This window comes from Botryllus schlosseri, chromosome 11 (genome assembly GCF_051294905.1).
Source record: "Botryllus schlosseri isolate E-star chromosome 11, Bs_hap1, whole genome shotgun sequence".
NCBI lineage: Eukaryota > Metazoa > Chordata > Ascidiacea > Stolidobranchia > Styelidae > Botryllus > Botryllus schlosseri.
In genome coordinates this window covers 23,364,034-23,384,156 of record NC_137246.1, presented here as the reverse complement: position 1 = coordinate 23,384,156, position 20,123 = coordinate 23,364,034, and the positions used below count along the sequence as shown (strand labels likewise).

Below are 20,123 nucleotides of genomic sequence, written 5' to 3'. Positions count from 1 at the left end.
AACATGATGGTGACATTGAATGCAATCCATATCTTAGTTATTGTTTCGGAACAGCGTATATACTATATAGAGGCCATGCTGTAATAAGCATCGAAATTCCTAAAAGGGGGTTGTAACTGATGCATAACGTATACGCAGAGGTGGTCAAAGTAGTTAAGAAAGCTACTCAAGTAGAAGTAGAAGTAGCGACGACAAAATCTACTCAAGTACGAGTAGAAGTACTTCTTTCATAAGCAACCGAAACTACTTGAAGTAAAAGTAGAATTGACTGACTTTAAATCTACTCAAGTAAGTAAGTAGTGAAAACGACCGTAATTCGTTCGAATCGAATGTCAAAAGCTGGAAATGGAGCTATGCGAAAGGTGCAGAGAGTGTGATTCATATTGATGCATCCCAGGAGATGTCATTTTTTGCCAGAATAAGCAGTCGTTCACATCATGGGATGTAAATGATAGTATTAATATGGAAATGCGATGCTAATTCTTTGTTTACCCGATCACCGCGTTTTAGAGAATATCGTGGCATGGCCCCCTCCCCCATATTATAAGGCCCCTAGTTCAGTCGAAGAGCAATACGGAGAAGTTGTGTCGGATACGGCTTTAACACTTTGCGCGATTAGTATACTTTAATTAAAAATATGGCAGATCGTAAAAATGCCATAAAGTGTATAGCTAAATTTTCGGAAAATTTTAGACATTACTACACTTGCTTGTATACTTCAACATGTATGTTTTCCAGACAATAGAACTGAAACTATAATTAGAACTCAACGGATAATACTCGTAATTGAAAGAAAAATACAAAACTACTTCTAAAAAGGCGGAAAATATATTTCATGTTTTTTGTCCAGAAAGTTTCAACGGTGGTCTACTAAAATAAGTCTAACGTTTAAAAAAGTCAAAGTCCACTTTTCCAAATTAGGACACGTCATGGGCTGCTAGGTATAATAGGTAATTGTTAGATTTCGAAACGGCAGTTTCAAACGTTATGGGGGCCATACTTACTGTGATGAAATATTTGATAGGCGACAATGCGATGTGAACGGAACCACGCAACCCGGTATCTAAATTATATTCAGCGATACTTTCGTTAAAACATATTTGTCACTCCATAGCTACTGTGCGCGAAGCGCAACGAAAATTCTGGCTATTACATATCTTTTATGAAAACTAAATGTTGGTACTACGTGAAAACAGCCCCAAAATTCCTTAGGCTATCGTTCTTATTGGGGGGTTAAACTACTTCTACCTGACAAATTGAAAATAGCGAAAACTAAGTAAGTAGTTCACAAAATATTACGAAGTAGAAGTAGCGAAAAATATATATCCTTGAGTAAGTACCAGAAGTAGAGGAAATCTACCTGAGTACTTCGCAAAAGTAGAAGTACTTCGTTATTGACCACCTCTGCGTATACGATCCCTCACTGTATAGCTTATATCACTGTCAAAGGTGAGCAGTTCCTATCAATCACATATTATTTGCGCCCTCAATCTCTCGCGTATTGCTGTCGATTAACTGCAAGTATACCACCCAAAAGCATGACCTTCAGTTGCTGTTTTAGTCACCACTGTCTTTTCCGGGAAAGAATTCAACTAAACACCAGCAATTCCCTTAAATGTATTAATTGGCCCCTCCTTTACTGAAGGTGACACATTATCGGGGGGTATAACGTAGTGGTGAGCGTCGGTTCAAGTCCCGTCGTCGAAGGTTATTCTGGGCTCCTCGTCCCCCGTGTCGCTGTCCTTACGGCGGCAAAATAAAGCATCATAAAAGACCCGTTGGAGCAGGATATAGCGTCTAAAAGGACCGACGAAGAAAGATTAACATCGAAGAAGACTGTGACATCGGGCACTAGGCCGTGGTGGATGCCTGATTAAGAGACCGCAACTGGTCGTTTCAGCATCCCCCTATCTGTTCATTACATCACATTGTGTCTTGTATATCGCATTGCACATTGTTTGTACATTGTGTGAGAAGATGAAAATATAATCTGAAGATTGTCCTGCATATAGGCCTACAGCGCCCGTTCACCAATCCTGCGACTGGTTGTATAAAAGCCCTCTGTTTTGGTTCAGGATGGTAGATGTAGGTACTGTACAGCTGATAAAACGAAAGCGGCCGTATAGAAGTGACAGATGTTGTTAAAGGATTTTACTATATAGGCTTCCATTCTGCTTATGTAAAATTATCGGGTTAGTGAATTTGGGACAACAATTGGATTCTTCCGACAGCATATAAAAGGCATGAATATTATTTTATTGGGGATGAATGAATAAGACCACGTAAGATACTTCTGACGTAGCCAAAGTCGACCGAGTCATACAAGGATAGTTTCGTTGCATTGTTTTGGCAGGTATGAGTAATCCTAATTTCTATCAGGTATACACATAAATGTAGTGCAGGCTCGACGCAACCCGCATTTTCGCGCAGTCCCTCGCCTGCCTAGACAACCCTACGAGCTTGACCAAATTGCAAAGTAATGTCGCCAAATATTAGCCGACTTGGGGTTGAACAGAGAACGCATACGAGGGATGCAGTGCAGACATTCTGAACGTCAGAGGCTAAGCACCATTTAATTATACGTTTAGTTTAGAAGTTTTGAAACGTATCAACGCACATTGAGATTTTGTAGCAATTATCGAAGTGATAAATTTAGAATAATATAGACTGATGTCAGTTTATCTCATCTATCAATCGTGGAAATTATTATTGTGCTTTTTGATTTCCGCAGATCGGGTAAAATAGAGATATTAATTCATCTATAAGCGAAGTCGGCGTAGTGTTATAGCCTATACACAATGGGTTATAACGAAACCATTACAGGGCTAGCGCCTACTGAGAGCGACGACGCAGCAGGATCTCCAGCTACGTACGGACAACAGGTAAATAGATAATAAGATTGGCATGTCAGATGTCAAGTGAACCAATGAAATCCTATTTGCTACGACGAACAACTCGGAAATGCACAGATATATGTCGTAACCATTTCTCGTAAACCATCATGAATGAATAAAAGAACACGGATTGTCGACGTTTACAGTCTGATTCATGACCAGCGTTTTACTGCGTACTGAAGCAAAAATTAGCCTGGAAATTCTTGGCAAATTTCAATGTCACAGTATCGCAGAAGTTTAGCAATTTTCAAAAAGTATTGAATTTGAAATGAAACTGTTTCTATAATAGCCACAACAGCGGTATGTAGTAGTAGGTAGTAGAAGTAGGTTACTAATATGAATGACAATCTCATGTTAGACCAGTGGTGTTCAATCATTTCTCGTCGTGGCCCTCTTTCCGGCTTGAAAATGTTCTGTGACCCACTTCTTGGAGTCTAAACCTGCTCAAAATATGGCAGAAATTATGAAATTATGTGATAGGCCCAAGCTATCATGCTTCTAATAATTGCCAGTAAATCTGGACGAGGGTAAATTGGAACAGAATGTTATGTCGACGTGACTATGGTTTCCTGGGTTTGCTAAATACACGACAATCAGTTATTACAATGTGTAGTTTACTGATGTAGTAGCAAAAGCACACGAACCGTTCTTCGTAGCATTCTCGTGCGTGCCAGCAATCTGAATGCGTGATTTCCGTCGCGTAACACCTATATTTCTCGCATAGCCTACATCATGACCATTGACGATCCGCCGTTCTAAGCAAGCAAAACAGTCTAATCACACGTCCACAATAATTTCGAATAATGATTTCAGGGCTGGAGATTTCGGGATCACCTCGACAGCATATTTTCGTTGGAAGTTGATAATTATAACCAATTATTTTATTATTAATCATGATCATAAATTTCAAATTATGGTTGGTTTTATGCAGAGGTGGTCACTGGTTAGTAACGAAGTACTTCTACTTTTTTTGAAGTACTAAAGTAGTTTTCCGCTATTTGGGTACTTACTCAAGTAGATCCAATTTCCCGCTACTTCTACTTCGTAATATTTTGTGATCTATTTACTAACTTTTCGCTATTTTCAGTTTGTCAAGTAGAAGTAGTTTAATCCTCAATCAAAAAGATAGCCTGAGGACTTTCGGGGCTGTTTTCACGGAGTATCAACATTTAATTTTCATAAAAGTTGGTAAAGACCAGAATTTTCGTCACGCTTCGAACGTATCGGTGAATATAATTTAGGTAGCGGGCAATGTTCCCTCTAATTTTTCACGAGTCTGCGCGCACTCACTAACTCACTGCGAGCTCCCTTGGACAACAGTAAGTTTCGACTAAAAAGGAAGGTCATCACTTCGGCATCCTTGTGCGCGGCACACGTTTTTCTGTGCGCGGCTACTTTAAAAGCAGTGCGCGGTCGCGCACGCGCGCAGCTTAGAGGGAATAGTGGCAGCGGGTTGCGTGGTTCCGTTCACACCGTATTGTCGCCCATATGAGATATTTCATCACTGTAAATATGGCCCATCAAAAAGTTTGAAACTACCATTTCGCAATCTAGCACTTACCTAGCATATTGTAATCTAGCAGCCACTAGCGTGTCCTAATCTGGAAAAGTGGACTCTTACTTTATTTTAGCTTCGCACCGGTTGTAGCAGACTACTGTTGAAACTTTCTGGACGTAAGACATGAAATATATTTTCCGTCTTTTGGAAGTAGTATTTTAATTTTTCTTTCAATTCCCAGTATCATACTTTTAGTTCTAATTAGTTTCAGTTCTCTTGTCTGGAGAACATACATGCTGAAGTATAAAAGCAAGAGTAGTAATGCCTCTATTTCCGAAAATAAAGCTACACTATGGCATTTTTATGATCAGCCATATTTTTTATTAACGTTTACTATAATCGCGCAAAGTGTTAACACCATATCCGACACCACGTCTCCGTGTTGCTCTTCGACCAAACTACGGGCCTTATAATATGGGGGAGGGCGCCATACCATGATATTTTATAAATTGAGTAGACAGAGGATCAGTATCGCATTCCCGCATATCAATGCTATCATTTTCATCCCATGATGCGGACGAATGCTTATGATGTCGAAAATTTATACCTCCTGCATCAATATGAATCAAGCTCTGCACCTTTCACATAGCTCAATTTGCTGCTTTTGACAGTCTATGCGAATAAATTACGATCGTTTTCACAACTACTTACGTACATGAGTAGATTTAAAGTCAGTCAATTCTACTTTTACTTCAAGCAGTTTTAGACTGCTTTTAAAAGGACTACTTCTACTTGAGTGGCTTTCTTGGCTACTTTGACCACCTCTGGTTTAATGTTGCAATAATATATCTATATGACATACTGAAGTACGGCATAGACTTCAGTCCGAGTTTACCTGACATCCTTTTGGACAGCATATGATATGACCCTGGGAATACTTCGACACCCCATCATCAACTTCCAGTTATTATGTAATCGAACTTACTCTCGTTGCTGTTCCCGTGGGTTCCAGCAGGCTTGGAGTGGCGGGGGCCTTTTATAATGCTATAGTCTAACTACTAGCACACATACTACGATTAACGCGTAGAAGGTTCAGCATGTAGATTCAGTTGTGACAAAGGGAGGACGTTCATGACGTAGTAAAAGATGTAAAAAGCCTGGCAATAAAGAAACCTATTTTTTGTTAAATCCACAACATTGAACCATTTCCTGGTGCAGTATGTGACGCTTAATCCCTTACCACTGGGGAAATCCTGGTATATCGCAATCCTATCGAACTATATACGATGTATGATGCCCAAGCGATGCATATAATCGTCATATTTATATACCAGAATCGAGAAGAATGTGTTATGTTCATCTTCAAACGCCACCGACACTTGACATGTAATAACTTATACTTTCAGGTGGGCATGACAGTGATCATAGTTGTTTTTGGGATTTGGAGCACTGCAGGAAACCTGCTCACAATCCTGGCGATTACAACAAAAAGGTTCATGCGTACAAAAACCAATATCTTCTTATTAAGCCTGGCAATTTCTGATCTACTATCTGGATTAATTGCCTCGCCCCTCTGGTTATATAGGAGGTGAGAGCTTTGTCTTATGAAGCCGGAGATTATATACATTTAAAATCTGATGAGTTGAAAGATATATTATAGCCTACGACGTCGACTAATTCTAGCGTACCAAAATCAATAATTTCGTTTTCAATATTTGTGTCTACTCCGATAGAACATGGGGATTTAATCCATGGGAACTTGGACAAGTAGCATGCAAATTATATTGGTTTATGGACGAATCCACTTCATACTGCACTGCAATGCATATTGCATCATTCGCAATATGGAGGTACATTCTCGTACGTTGGCCTCATCGCATGGGCTCAACCAAGATGAGGTATGTTATCATTTCCTACAAATATATGAGGCAACATCTTATCAGCTTTTCTTGCCGATTAATTTTGCAGGTCTATCATCATTTGGGTTGTTTCAATTTGGGTATTAAGCGTTATATTTGGGGGCTTCGTGTACAGTTCGTTTTACGAAGCGATTCCAAAGCCTCAAGACGGCGGAGTTTACTCTTTTTGGCCGATGTGTTCAATAAATTTCTTGAATAACGGGTGAGTCGCTGCCCCGAGGCCTTTTATTGGAATGAACGGTAGATATCCTACTGAAGTGTCCATCCTATAAATAATAACATCGGATGTTAGCGACTTCACAACCAAAATTCATGGAAATGGACAATTTAAGAAAACAATACACGTAACTGGCATAACAAGCCTACATGGTAATTCGGCCTATATAAATAAATACGTTGAATTCGATACAAGCAATAACACCTTTCGCTAAACAGTACACGCACTACGCAGTCATGGCCCTATTACCCGGAATTCACAATTCAGTCGTAAGGGCGTGTGTTGTGTATGTATGTACCGTACAATGTCTGCACACTGTCTATAGCAGTGGTCGGGAACCTATGGCTCGCGAGCCATATATGGCTCTTTTCGAATTTTTTTGATTTTGGGCTTAATTTGTCAAAACTGCAGCAACTTGTTATTAAATCTTCAGCACCACCAGTATAATTATTCTTGTGGTAGTATAAACATGTCTTTAAAAGGTTTATACAGTTGCGTATTCAGGGTTTGGGGCTCGGACCCCCTTTTCAGAATCCTCAAATTTAAGCTGCTGTATTGTCGGCGACCACTATCACTCGGATTTCGATATACCCGCCACGAAATCATGGATTGCACGATACGATGATTGATCAAATAAACTATAGGAGATATGGCGGCGCCTGTATCACAATGCAGTTTTCAAATAGGCCTACACATTTTCTTCCTGATCTACGGCGAGAAATGAACTGTCGTGGTTGGAAGTGACATTCACAATTACAAATTCAAATTACAAACAACGCCATAGCGATCCACGTTAGTGATTGATAACGTAGCTTTGTAGTCGCTGTTAAAATATAGGCGTGTGGCGCAACGTTATGTTACCGCCGAATACTTTAAGAATTGAGAAATCGAATCGGAATCAGTGCGACAATTACATTCGATTAATATCAGTTATTATAAATTCTAAGATATATACGACGAATTGCGCTATCGCAGGTAAGGCATGGCCCAGTCGTGCCTCACATATGCCTTACTCTCCTTTCGCGCTTTATTTTCGAACAATTTGGTAGTAAAAATGTTTAAAATCTAGTAGACAGGTGAGGCGCTGCCTAACTTGTCTCCTCTGACCCCACGTCACTGACACATCACACATTATAGTGCGTATATGTATTCTGCCCTATAGTGACCATGTTTGGCTCCACCTACGTATTATGTCATCATGGGTCCTCGCATCAAGACGAACCTACGATCTCGTATAACTGAAGAAAGTCTTAAATTTGTATGAACAACAATTATCTAACAGACTACAAAGCCATCAGGAAAAACATGCAACATGCAACACCAAATTATGCATTAACTGTAAATAGCGTGTATATTCATACTTTTACAACAGTAAACAACAACAGTAAAAGTATATTCATATATATTCATACTTTTATTGTTGTCTATACGTCTGTTGGAATTCTAAATGTTAATTGTCTTGAGCTTCGAAAAATATCACGGGCCACTCAGTGCAATACGATTAAAAATATATAACTTGCAAAAGATCTAGGCTATGTAACTCAAGTTTGGTACACTCATTACTCAAATAAGACGATCAGCATGATTAGTACGAGTTTTTACCGAGGAAATAGTTGCAAACGACGAATCCCATGTAGTGATTTCGAATTTGTGCTACCATGGCGTCACGATTTTTCAATTCTGACGTAATAGTTGATTTACATGTATGGCTCTTTGGGAGTTAAAATGGAAAATATAGGGTCAATATGGCTCTTCGGACGAAAAAGGTTCCCGACCACCGGTCTATAGTCTATAAGATATTCAGGCGTCGACTCTCAAGAGAAGACTATATTAGCCTCATTATGTTCATATCTTTCACAGCATAAGTAAATATCGAGTTTACTACACTGTATCAGCAAGTATTTTCCTTCTTACACCGATGTTCATCCTCATCGTGGTGTCAGTGCTGATAGCGAGGGAGCTTCATTCTTCTAAAACTTATAAAAGCGAGTTGCGCAAGATCAAAGGTGAGTCAAACCTTCGCGAAATCGAACGATAGTTACGAACTGCCTTCGTCAAACAAAACTGCAACGTACGGACGGGGGCTTGCAGCAGGGCTGGTGAGTCGCAGTCATAGTGGCAGTGGGGACAATTTTGGCCACTTAGAAGTTCACTCAGAGTGGCACTTTTCAAGTTGTTTGAGTTGGGACTCGGAGTATAAGTCGTGAAATTCGATATGAAGCTGCCGATAGAGGAAGAGTATGGAGTAGTCGTTTTTGATCAGAGGGAGTTGTCATCAAGTGTCGGAGTCTGTATACCATAGTGCTACCATACGTCCTCCCTCGGAGTTCGTATAATCTATTCCTTTCATGCAATAGTCCCGAGAATAGAAATTGGAGTCGTAAATTAAAATTGGCAGAGTCGTAATATAATATTGCAAGTAGTCGAGATCTGGAATCCTAAACGAGAGTCGGGAGTGGAGTCGCATAGCCCTGACTTTATCAATAAGACATTTTCAATAAAATGGGTATTTTCCTGGTGTCTCAACTATCGAAAACATTCGATAGTCTCAATTGTCCATATGCGGGCAACTATGCATGCGAATTTGCCATCCATCAATCTCGGCAAGTTTGCCAATATAGTTATATAGAAATTGGGGTAGCATATATGTTAAAATGTCTGACTCGATACGTCCCATGGTTACAGTCACAAACTGAGTTGCATCCTCAATGGATATTCAAAAATTTTCTATACTTTCGCCGGTAAATTAGACCAGCAAAAATTCAACTTCAACCTTTGTTCTCGCATGCAGAGAGAAGAGCGGTGGTGCAATTGACGATGATAGCCTCTTCATTCATGATCGGTTATCTACCTATGACCACATATTTGATGTGGACCGTGCGAGTTTCCGGCAAGGACAAACTGTAAGTTCGCGCTCCGAGTGAAGGAGTGAAGGAAACACAACTATATTCTTTGCAATTGCAGCGTAGATTACTGGCTTGGAGTTTCAGCATACTTTGCCTTACGTTTATCAGAGTGCATGAATCCAATCGCATACAACGTGTCTTCGGAAAAAATGAGGAAATCGTCAAAACAAATTTTGATGAAATTATGGTAAGTTGGAGTGAAACGCGGATTATAATCGTAGATTTAAATCCGGTGACGACTGACGAGTGTAGTAACGCGACTGATAGCGATTTTCAACGTTTATTGCTAATGGCCCACTAAATTAGTAGAAACATGGCGTCGTTTTTATACAGTCTACTTGACCATAGGAATACATTGTAGTGTCAACTAGGCTTACGTAAATGCAGCGTCCTCCGTTGTTGCGCCGTATCCATGGCCATTGTCTCTCGACCAATCAGCGTAAAGTTAGGTTTACGGCCGTATATGACAAAGAAGACTGCGAAATTTCGTCACCGCCTTATTATTACCACTTGGAGTGGAATGCTTTTTCTAGGACAGTGGTTCTCAACCTTTTTGGCTTCGCGGACCCCTTTTCACCGTGACGGACCTTCGCGTACCCCCTAAAGTTTTAGTTCAAATTTGGCACAATTATGGTGCGACCGTCATCTGTCTTGTGCAAATATGAACTGTAGGCTTGTGATAAACAGCAACTAAATGATTTTTCTTGAAAATAACACCATACTATTTATGTAGAAATTGGGTAGACTTTTATTATTTTTTTTAGCTAATTTTGCAGCGATATTTCTTGAAGTAAGTGGTGATATGAACGAGTGTCGAGAATCCCTTTCCACAAAGATGGATGGAGGCTAATGTAGTATTAACGAGCAACGCTTCAAACGACACTTTTGGTATGCTCGCAACATTTATGGCACCATGATGAAGAAACATATTTTTAAAGAACATATCACGTCCAGCTTACTCATTTTAATCTAGCATATCATCTTGAAGTTATTCTGGAATAGTGGTTATGTTAGCAATATTATTATTATTACAACACACGACGTTGGTACTTATAGCCTATTTTAGGGCTTTGTGCTCCACGACAGGATATATTTCACGCAGTTCGATGTATTTTTTCATGGTCAAATTCACTTGCACTCTCAAAGTCTATTTATCTTCCAGGTTTTCATCGGTTCTTTTGCCGTAAAATTTCAGCTCGACCCACTGTCATTTCTGGGCTTTTTAAGTCACTGCAAGTGATTATGTATATCACAGGATAAATGGATTTCGTGGCGAGGTTTCAATCTATTTTTTGGAAAAAAAAATAGGAAAAGTACTTCAGGAGTTTTTATTTCATACTACTGTTCCCTAATTTGATGACACCGACAACTTTAAATCAAAAATAATTCTCAAACATTTACGAAGTCAACCTGGTTGACATTACTATCTCCCTATAGTTTTATTTTTTTCCACAAAGCCCAACAAAACGTCTCTAAACAGCAATATGTTTGTATCAGCAGGTTATTGGCGATTTGGCAATAAAAATGAATGTTCATAGTGAGATATTTCATGTCAGAAGATTAAATAATCTCATTACTCGCATCATCAGAATATTCTGATGATGCGAGTAATGAGGTTTTACCAGTTGTGGAGGAAAACTGCCTTATGCTTTCACTAATTTAAAAACAAAGTAAAAATTAGGTTATCAATCATTTTGTAAATTTAGAGGTCTCACGGACCCCCTGAAATTGCTTCGCGGACCCCCGGTTGAGAACCACTGTTCTAGGACATTGCATTGCAAATGAGGAATGATCTTACAAATAAGCTCTGTATCTCGGCCCTGACCATGCAAGGTCCGTACGGGCCTACGTGGCCCACTACTAGGTCACGCCTCATTGGTTGAAAACCCCTGGTCTAATACGAGGCGTGTAAGTCCTCAGTGGCGACTCATCATCCAGCTCACGCGATATCCGCACGCGCTGGTAGTGATATATACAATAAGAAAGATACAGACAGGCGCAGAATTTGCGAAACTGGTTCAACTGTCTAGTGTCTATATATGTTCTGAGGTTGGTACCGGGGGTGGGCCGATTTTCCAACGCTAAATCCAAACTCTTGGAACCTGAACCCGTCTACGGCGGAACGCAGTTTTGTGTATTACGCCATTATACCGACCTTGATAGATGACGCAATCCTTCGCTAACGCGACTTCTCGAATCAACTGCGGCGCGCAGTGTAACCCACATACAACTAGGGCTGGGCAAAACCGAGTACCTGAGTGATTCGATTCTGAATCACGTAAAATGCTTTGAGTCGAGTATCACTCATTATGACGTCACAACAGAATATACTATGTCAACGTTCAAATATGCACCTTTTATGCCACCACGAAGAACATAATGCCTGTTATCCGGCACATTGAAGTTATTTTGGTAATTTTTCGACCATACCGATTTCATTGTACTTCTTGACAATAATGTGGGATGATCATGACTTCGGAAATGTGTTATTTCCAGTAATATTCGTAGCTTTATGTCTCTTATGCTGCGACACGGCCAATCAAGGTTTCAATGCTTCATCAGTGGAAAATAGTATCAAAACTCTAATTCTCGTTAGTAAATTAACTTTCAGTTGCGAGGAGCGTATAATTTCAGTACTCATTGTGCCCAGCCCTACAAACAACACATAGCGAACGACTCGTAATGACACTATTGGTGACGTAACAACATCATATGATTACGTGACTTCCCAAGAAAATCCCCTTAAGGCGGGTTAGACGAAATGCTTCGGCAACCACTAATTCTTATTTCTTTCGTCACAGCTGGTGCTTCCGACCGGAAGGTGAGGTCGTAACGAAAACTCCGACGCACATCTCACACTCGAGTCGAAATGATACTGGAGCTCCTAGTAACGCCAGCAAGGTGTAACGGGTCCCTGCCGGCAACGTATCTCACTGCCCGTTCTCACGCCGATAAAACGATGCATTCAAGGCAACTCCATACAATGGCTACGAGCTTCCAATGGGTAGCTAGCCGGGCGTGTATTCAGCACTACGTGATGCGTATTCTGTACACGGGTAGTCTTCGAAACAGGACATTCTGCGATAGTCAAGCCGGAATATTTCACTACACACACGCCAATCTCCTATCGACCGAGTACTTTATTACATACCTTGTGACTTTTCATTTCGTACCTAAGCACCAATACATATTTCTCATACACGGAATTCCACGCTAGGTAATGAGGGACACGAGACAAGGTTTTAACTAGAGGATTTAGAATCCAAATCTACGGCGGAAACACTTCTTTGCACACCGACAATTGCCAGACCCACAATAGGGCTCTTCAAAAAATGACTTTTTTCTCAAATCGCACTGGCTACTTGATAAAATTGTTAGATTACAGAATTGAAGCCTACACACCAAATTTGGTTCAATTCCAACCAGTAGCCGCATTGCTACGGGAGAAGAAAGTTTCTATTTATTATATAAAAATAAATAACAAAAAATTTGAAAATTATCTGTCCACCCCATGATAGTGTTAGGTTGTCTATAGAAACGATGTTCACCAAATTTGGTTCAATTCCAAGCAGTAGAAGCGGAGTTATTGCCGTCGAAACATTTGGATTTGAATAAAATAGTATTTACGGTGGGCACCACTATAATAAATAATTGGTCACCGTAAATACTATTTTACTCATAATCCAAATTTTCCGACGGCAATAACTCCGCTACCGCTGGTTGGAATTGAACCAAATTTAGTGAGCATCGTTTCTATAGACAATCTAACACTTTCATGGGGTGAACAAAAAATTTTCAAATTTATTGTTATTTATTTTTATATAATAAATAGAAACTTTCTTCTCTTGTAGCAATGCGGCTACTGGTTGGAATTGAACCAAATTTGGTGTGTAGGCTTAAATTAGGTAACCTAACAATTTTATCAAGTAGCCAGTGCGATTTGAGAAAAGAAGTCATTTTTGAAGAGCCCTAACCCACATATTCCACCAAATACTATCAGGGGCAGAGAAATAGCATCAAAGCCATATACGAAGTACATACAATGTGCAAATACAAGAGACCATGGGAACTATCAAGTACAACATCAGCAGATAACCTTACGCCGTCGTATTCCAGTCGCACGAAGTACCACCGCTAAAGGCTTCGACGTGAGATAATGCAGCATAAGATTGCTAAGAGAAACTATTTGATTCAAGATTGCAAGGTTCACAAAAATATACTTTGCACAAACAGGTACGCTCAATCGCATATTGAAGTTACAGTGGTAGGGGCAATTCAGGTACTCTGTTTAGCGGCCACCTCGCCGACAATAGCGTTCGCTACATCCATCGTTTGATCGTCTACCAAAACAATGTCCCACGCATCCATAAACTGGTCTAGAAGCTCATCAAATTTTGCGTTCAAGAACCCGATTTTTAAGCAAGCGCTCAGGTTTTGCACGCCATCCGCCATCGAAGTGTCGCCGAGCATGTCTCCCATCAAGATAACATTATGACGCTGGGTCAGCAGTTCAAAGTAATCGTCCCCGTCCAACGCAGACTCGTTTTTGTTAAAAGTGTGGATCAAACGTCCCTTAAATCCTGTCAACTCGCCTTGATCGTCGAACTCCATAAAATTCGATATGATTTGCATGTTCGGATGAAAATTTGACTTTTGCTTCAAGGCCTCCTGTAACACGTCACCCACGCCGGCAGAGAATATTAACAAAGGTATATTGTTCTCGTACAGAACCTCGATCAGTTCATTACACCCGTCCCTCAACCTGATTCCGGATTGTGAAACGCCTTCCTGCAAATGTTTCCTGTTGATTTTGGTTTTTGCAATAATATCGTGTGCGGTCGTCCACCATTCTATCATATAAGGGACTTTTTCTTCGTTGGTCAAGTTATGGTCGATTTCGATAGCGTAATACTTGTCTTTCAAGTCTTTCAATTGCTTCTTGATGTCGTCGCTTATCATGTTGTTAGTTTCGAGTATGCTGTGCGTCGAGGGGCATCGTTTGTTGAGATGTTTATACTTGCTGATGGTCATATCGAAATCGCTGATCACTTGCAGATGGTTGGTTCCGTCGGCTATCAATTTTTGTAATTTCCTCTCGACGGCATCAGGGCATTTCATGTGCACGTGTGCTTGCTTCAGGATCTCCGAAAGCTTATTGGAGTACATGATTAACGTATACCAAAATGAGCTGTAAAATTCTGAAACGCCACGATATGATTTGTTATCGCAAGAATGAAGGTACATCAAGTAAAAGACAAGACATTCAAGTACTGGACAACACGGTGTTACAGCAATCTAAAGTTACCGTAGCAGAATGCATTCACTATACCACAACCATACTGTTTTGCACTTACTGGTGAAGTAAAGTGATCAATAAGATTCGTGAAGGCAGCTAGTACACAGCAAAAGAAATGAAAAAGGCTTACCATTTCCTCAAATGATTGATTTGTGGTTTCAAATGACTTGCATTGCAGACACCAAATAGCATGAAATAATGATATATTTGATAAATCCTATACTAGCTGACATAGTATCGGCGCATAACAGACGGCCAATAGTAGCATGCACTGTTGTTTTGAATTCATATCACTTTGAGTTGATTGGAATGGATCTTCTTCATTAAATGAGAAAATAAATTTGCCTTGAGCATGATCAAAATGAAACGCTTCTCAATATCAAGATAGCAAATCCATGGTCTTCGATTGCAGAAACATAGACATCTTTCGACCAATTTAAAGGACCTGAAACGATTCTTCTTGCTTCCAGAAGGTATAAAGTGAAATGAGGCAGTGATGCCATTATTTTATAACTGATGTGCAGCAAGATTTATCAACAGATCAAATAATGAGATTTAAATCATTAAGTGATTTTGGACAGACCTATGAAAGAACTCCTTCATTTCTTACGACAATTAATATTTAGCCATATTTTTATCAATCCGATCAGCCCATGCCATCAATCCTCCTCTAATATCTTGGAAAAGAACATTTTCCTTGTCAAAAAGGTTTTTAAATATCCTCACTGCAATCTGCGAATCATTGCCCATTCGACAAACAACAAAAACATTACACGGTGTATCGAGGCCCGCATTTTTCAAGTTCTTATCGATAGCATCCTTCAATATCGTGATTTCTTTAAACTTTTCAAAAACCTGACTCGGTTCAATTTGCGTTCTAGCACTGGCAGCTCGTAATCGATTGATCGGAATGTTCAAACAGTTAGGTAATGCACAAATATCGAGCTCAACAGGATTTCTAACGTCCACTAAGATATGTTTTTTGGATCGCGCTGTGCACTCTTGATACTCATCGACCGATATACGTTCGTCTTTATCGAGAATGCTAAGAATTTGGCACTTATCGCCAGCATCCATTCCGCAAAACTCGACATAGTCTGGAAGATTACTTAAGCTGACCGTAGGATTTTGACCGCAAGAGACACAAGAAGATTGCCTGGGGCGTAATTTAACAGTCCTACTTACCCCTCTCAACCCACCGAAAATGTACAATTTCTGGCTGTACGAGGGCTCATTCCCAGTTAGTATTTTCAATGATTCTAACGCCTGCATGCAACCTATTATTCCAGGCACCACACCAATCACGCCTCCATCAGAGCAATTTGTCACTGATTCCGGTGGTGGTGGAACTGGGTATAAACAACGGTAACAAGGCCCAGTTACGCCATCCTTCGACGTATAGCAATATATCGTGAGTTGTCCCTCCCACCTCAAAGCACTACCCGATACTAGAGGTTTATCAGTGAGAACACAAACATCGCTGATAAGATATCGCGATGCTACGTTATCAGTAGCATCGATGATAAGGTCATAGTCTTGAAAAACATCTGGCGCATTGTCTCTAGTCAGTTGAGAACATATCGGGATGATGTTGCAGCTGGAATTAAGCTGGCGTAAATTTTGGGCGGCCGACTCCGCTTTGAAAATACCCGCGGACACACCCAATTCAGTGTGTAGAACTTGACGATGAAGATTACTTTTTTCGACGACATCATAATCCAATATTCCGAGAGTACCAATTCCAGCTGCCACAAGATACTGTGCGCACGGACAGCCTAATCCCCCAGCTCCGATAATCAAAGCCTTGGAAGATTGCAGTTTAGCTTGTCCTGGCATTCCGATTTCGGGCATGATCAACTGCCTGCTGTATCTTTCGACACATTCATTGGAGACACGTGCTTCCATAATTAGATACAATATTACATAGGACCTTCATGAAAACATACACGATCACAAATTATACAGATCTAATCAGCATACAATTACAGAGAGGAATCAGTTCTGTCAAGCTAACAGAGATAAGAGTAACAAGGTTTATAGTCTATCTTTTCCAATAGGTGCAAAAAAGATATAGCTAATCTAGCGACATGAGGTGCAATTTGTGCATTTGAAGTAGGCTACTTACATAAAATAGAGAAACTGATATATAAATGCAAATAGGCATGTTGTTAGGAAATCATACTTTTCAATTTCTAGGTATCAGTGCCAGCACATGGACATTTTGGAGGTGTAAAACAGCAACCTTTCACCAGAACATTGCAAAAATTATATAGTTTTATGCAAGATTTACATTATTATAAATCAGAATTGTTGAGGCGGTTATTTCAATAGCAACTAGACTACACGATTTCATGTTATGGTCATACATAAGATCTGAATAACCGTTGTTTGAATTTATGATACAGTCAATATAACTTGCAATATAAACAAACAAGCTTACAAATAGACTCCAGTATTTCCCCTTGATGAAAGCGCAAAATGATGAAGTCAATAACGTTGACTCAGGTTGAAGACAGAAATTATTGTGCTTATTTCGACTATAGTTAAGTAACAATCATCCAATCCAAAACTACCTATTATAGGTTAGCGAAGGCCCGAAGGGGAGAGCTTTGGTCATGCATTTAGATTCACACCATGGCATAAATGTGCAACTGTGTGCGCTAAAACTGAATACATAGCACTGTCATCTCTAATAGTATTCCCTAAATATATCCATTTGCGAGAGTATAAATGAACTTGCCTGAACCCAGAATTCTCAAAGCATTACAATTGATAATCGAATAAATGTTTAGAAAAGTCCGGAAATCAGTCGTCGTCATCATCTTCCGGCACAAAAATGTCATAGTCTTCCAGAAAGCTGGCGCCGTGCATGGATATCATCCCACCGATATAGATGAACGGAGCCGAAACCAACAGAAGTTTCGTGATACCGAGAAATTCTCGTTTGGGCATAGGAGGGATAGCTCCCGAAGAACTGACCTTGGAGCGGAATTGCGGAGCTTCGGTCCGCCTCAAAAACGTCCTCAGGTGGCCGCTAATCTGTATTCTGCGCATTAAGGAAGTCATTGTACAATACAGCGTAATTAGGTCTTGGTTTTTGATCAGCTATATCCGGATCCCAGAATATGCGAGGCAACAGCCGGCTGCTTGTCTAGTAACGTAGTTTGTTAGATGGTGATGCTCTACTGCCGGTTAGCGGATTTCAATTAGAGTCATAAATGTGCAGTCAGCCGTATCGCTATCGCGGTCAGAAAAGAAGTCAGACAGACAGACAGACGGACAGAAATATATTTCCAAATGCAAGAAATTCTGGGCAGAGTAGTACAAGTTTGGTTTATTAGCAATTTTTATCAGTTCAATTATAAAGGATGTAGCTACATCCTCTATAGTTCAATACACCACAAAAAATTGAGAAACAATGAAAAGATAGGAATGTGTCGAAACGAATTGGAGTATAGTCTTTGAAATCAGACACCGACCTTGGCCTAGGGCCCTAGGCGATGTAAAGAGGAGGCGTGCACCCACACTGAATGAAAAGTAGGAAAATATCATATAGAAAAGCAATTCCTTTGCGTAGAGACTACTTTGCGTAGGGCAAATATTTTTCCAATAGTCTGCCTCCTGTGTTTGATGACTTTTTCATACCTGCTAAACATGTCCATTCCCATTACACGAGATCCTCGTCTAAAGGAAACATCTACCTACCCCCACCCAATAGCAACCTAACTAAGAGATCTATCGACTACTCGGGACCTATCATCTGGAATGCATTACCACCACATATCCATGAATTGCCCTATAATAGATTCAAAAAAGCCCTACTTGATCATCTCTTGTCGTTACACTAACAATGTTGCCCTACCTCGCCCAGACATTGCTTCATTGATCATTTGCCACCATTGTTTAATTTTTTTTCTATTTTCCTTTAACTAAACATTTCTTTACAGCCAGACTGTTCAGAGTCAAGTGTACCTGTTTGATGCTGGTGTGATCAGACTAGATGACCTTCACGGTCTTATCGATCATTCCTATCTAATACCGAATACTGTGCACGCATATTTTCTGTACCACCATCACTGCCGTTTGTTATGTATTTTGGTTCGATGAAAATAAAGACTCTCTCTCTCTCTCTCTCTCGCAGCGGACTTGAAAAATGAGATATAGACAAATTAGAGTGAAACGCCGGTAATACAATTCTAATCTAATTTATTAAATGTTTCTATGTTCCAATTGTAACTGTAATCGAATTCCTGGTTTACCGGAGATTGTTACAGGAAAACTATATAGTGCGAAACACACCAAGCTTGGTTCATACTGTGCAGCAGTGATTCCCAAACTGTGTGCCGCGAGTGATTCTCCGGGGTGTCGCGAATCTTTTTGGAATTTGGAGACGAGCCGTATTAATATTTGAAATAATAAGACACGCTGACCAGCGCATGCTACTTATAAGAGCCGCAACTGCTTCAATCGCAGATAAATGCTAACGTGACCACTGACCATGTGACCATAACTATGAAACCAATCATGACATTGCCGTTGAGTAGTATAATTGACAAGCTATATAATTGGGATGATTTGTCTCGAAGAAAGTCTGTGATTCGTTTCGCGATCCAAATGAATCGCCAACTCAAAAACAAGAATTCCTCGCGCAAATCACGAGTACATAGCATGGACTTCAAGTTACACTGTATCATATTACCAGGATTCGCTGTTGCCAATTTTAGATGGGCATATAGTTAATCCAGAGCAATGAATCAAACATTAATCTTTTGCGGAAGATCCTGAAGAGCTGAACAACTCATTGCTTTAAGAAACGGTCAATTTTTAAGTTTTCCACAAAAGATGAGTTTTGGCTATCCGTCCAAATGCCATTCCATGATAGGTGAAAAAACATTTAAAAATGGTCATGGTTGTATACAAACATATCATTTCTGCTTTGACTGAAATTAAAAGTTGTAAACGAGAGAGACTATATGAATTTACGACGAAGTGCCACCCTGTGTGTCACCTGTCCTTTTGTATTAACCGACAGTCGTCGAGCATGTCCGCATTCAAGTCGAAATACAAGCAATTTGTCCTAAATGAATACTAGTCAGCCTTCAGCACTACCGGACCACGACCTAACATATCGATCTCGCCTTCCGCCACAACGCCACATGACTTTGTCGCTTGCCTTTTATATCCTCTGCTTTACTTTTCATTCAGTGTATGGCCTACATGCCTTTTCTCTACTTCGCCTATGCCAAGGTGGGTGTCTGAGAGAGAGAGAGAGAGAGTCTTTATTTTCATCAAACCAGAATACAAAACAAACGGCAGTGATGGTGGTACAGAAAATATGCGTGCACAGTATTCGGTATTAGATAGGAATGATCGATAAGACCCTGAAGGTCATC

At 40.1% G+C, this 20,123-nt stretch overlaps 3 protein-coding genes across 3 annotated transcripts; 1 reads left to right on the top strand and 2 right to left on the bottom strand.

Annotated features, from left to right (window-relative positions):
- The first annotated feature begins 2,713 nt into the window (after nucleotides 1-2,713).
- Nucleotides 2,714-12,640, top strand: LOC145449961 (growth hormone secretagogue receptor type 1-like). The gene is made up of 8 exons (XM_080328401.1): nucleotides 2,714-2,882; nucleotides 5,799-5,980; nucleotides 6,126-6,290; nucleotides 6,361-6,513; nucleotides 8,389-8,534; nucleotides 9,320-9,431; nucleotides 9,493-9,621; nucleotides 12,236-12,640. The coding sequence occupies exons 1-8, from the start codon at nucleotides 2,799-2,801 to the stop codon at nucleotides 12,339-12,341; spliced, it is 1,077 nt and encodes a 358-aa protein (XP_080184527.1). The 5' UTR covers nucleotides 2,714-2,798; the 3' UTR covers nucleotides 12,342-12,640.
- LOC145449962 (7-methylguanosine phosphate-specific 5'-nucleotidase A-like) lies at nucleotides 12,557-15,136 on the bottom strand. Its single transcript, XM_080328402.1, has 2 exons — nucleotides 13,422-15,136; nucleotides 12,557-12,757 (listed from the first exon to the last, which is right to left on the bottom strand). The coding sequence occupies exon 1, from the start codon at nucleotides 14,676-14,678 to the stop codon at nucleotides 13,710-13,712; it is 969 nt and encodes a 322-aa protein (XP_080184528.1). The 5' UTR covers nucleotides 14,679-15,136; the 3' UTR covers nucleotides 12,557-12,757; nucleotides 13,422-13,709.
- Nucleotides 14,631-17,540, bottom strand: LOC145449960 (adenylyltransferase and sulfurtransferase MOCS3-like). Its single transcript, XM_080328400.1, has one exon. It carries the CDS (start codon nucleotides 16,633-16,635, stop codon nucleotides 15,346-15,348), a length of 1,290 nt encoding a protein of 429 aa, XP_080184526.1. The 5' UTR covers nucleotides 16,636-17,540; the 3' UTR covers nucleotides 14,631-15,345.
- Between the last annotated feature and the right edge of the window lie 2,583 nt (nucleotides 17,541-20,123).

What these genes read in the sequence shown, in the direction of transcription:
- LOC145449960 (XM_080328400.1), bottom strand. Translation starts at nt 16,635, where the DNA reads ATGGAAGCACGTGTCTCCAATGAATGTGTCGAAAGATACAGCAGGCAG.
- LOC145449962 (XM_080328402.1), bottom strand. Translation starts at nt 14,678, where the DNA reads ATGTACCTTCATTCTTGCGATAACAAATCATATCGTGGCGTTTCAGAA.
- LOC145449961 (XM_080328401.1), top strand. Translation starts at nt 2,799, where the DNA reads ATGGGTTATAACGAAACCATTACAGGGCTAGCGCCTACTGAGAGCGAC. An exon ending in CAGCTACGTACGGACAACAG is followed by an intron (nt 2,883 to 5,798) that starts GTAAATAGATAA and finishes TTATACTTTCAG; the next exon opens with GTGGGCATGACAGTGATCAT. An exon ending in ATGGGCTCAACCAAGATGAG is followed by an intron (nt 6,291 to 6,360) that starts GTATGTTATCAT and finishes TTAATTTTGCAG; the next exon opens with GTCTATCATCATTTGGGTTG.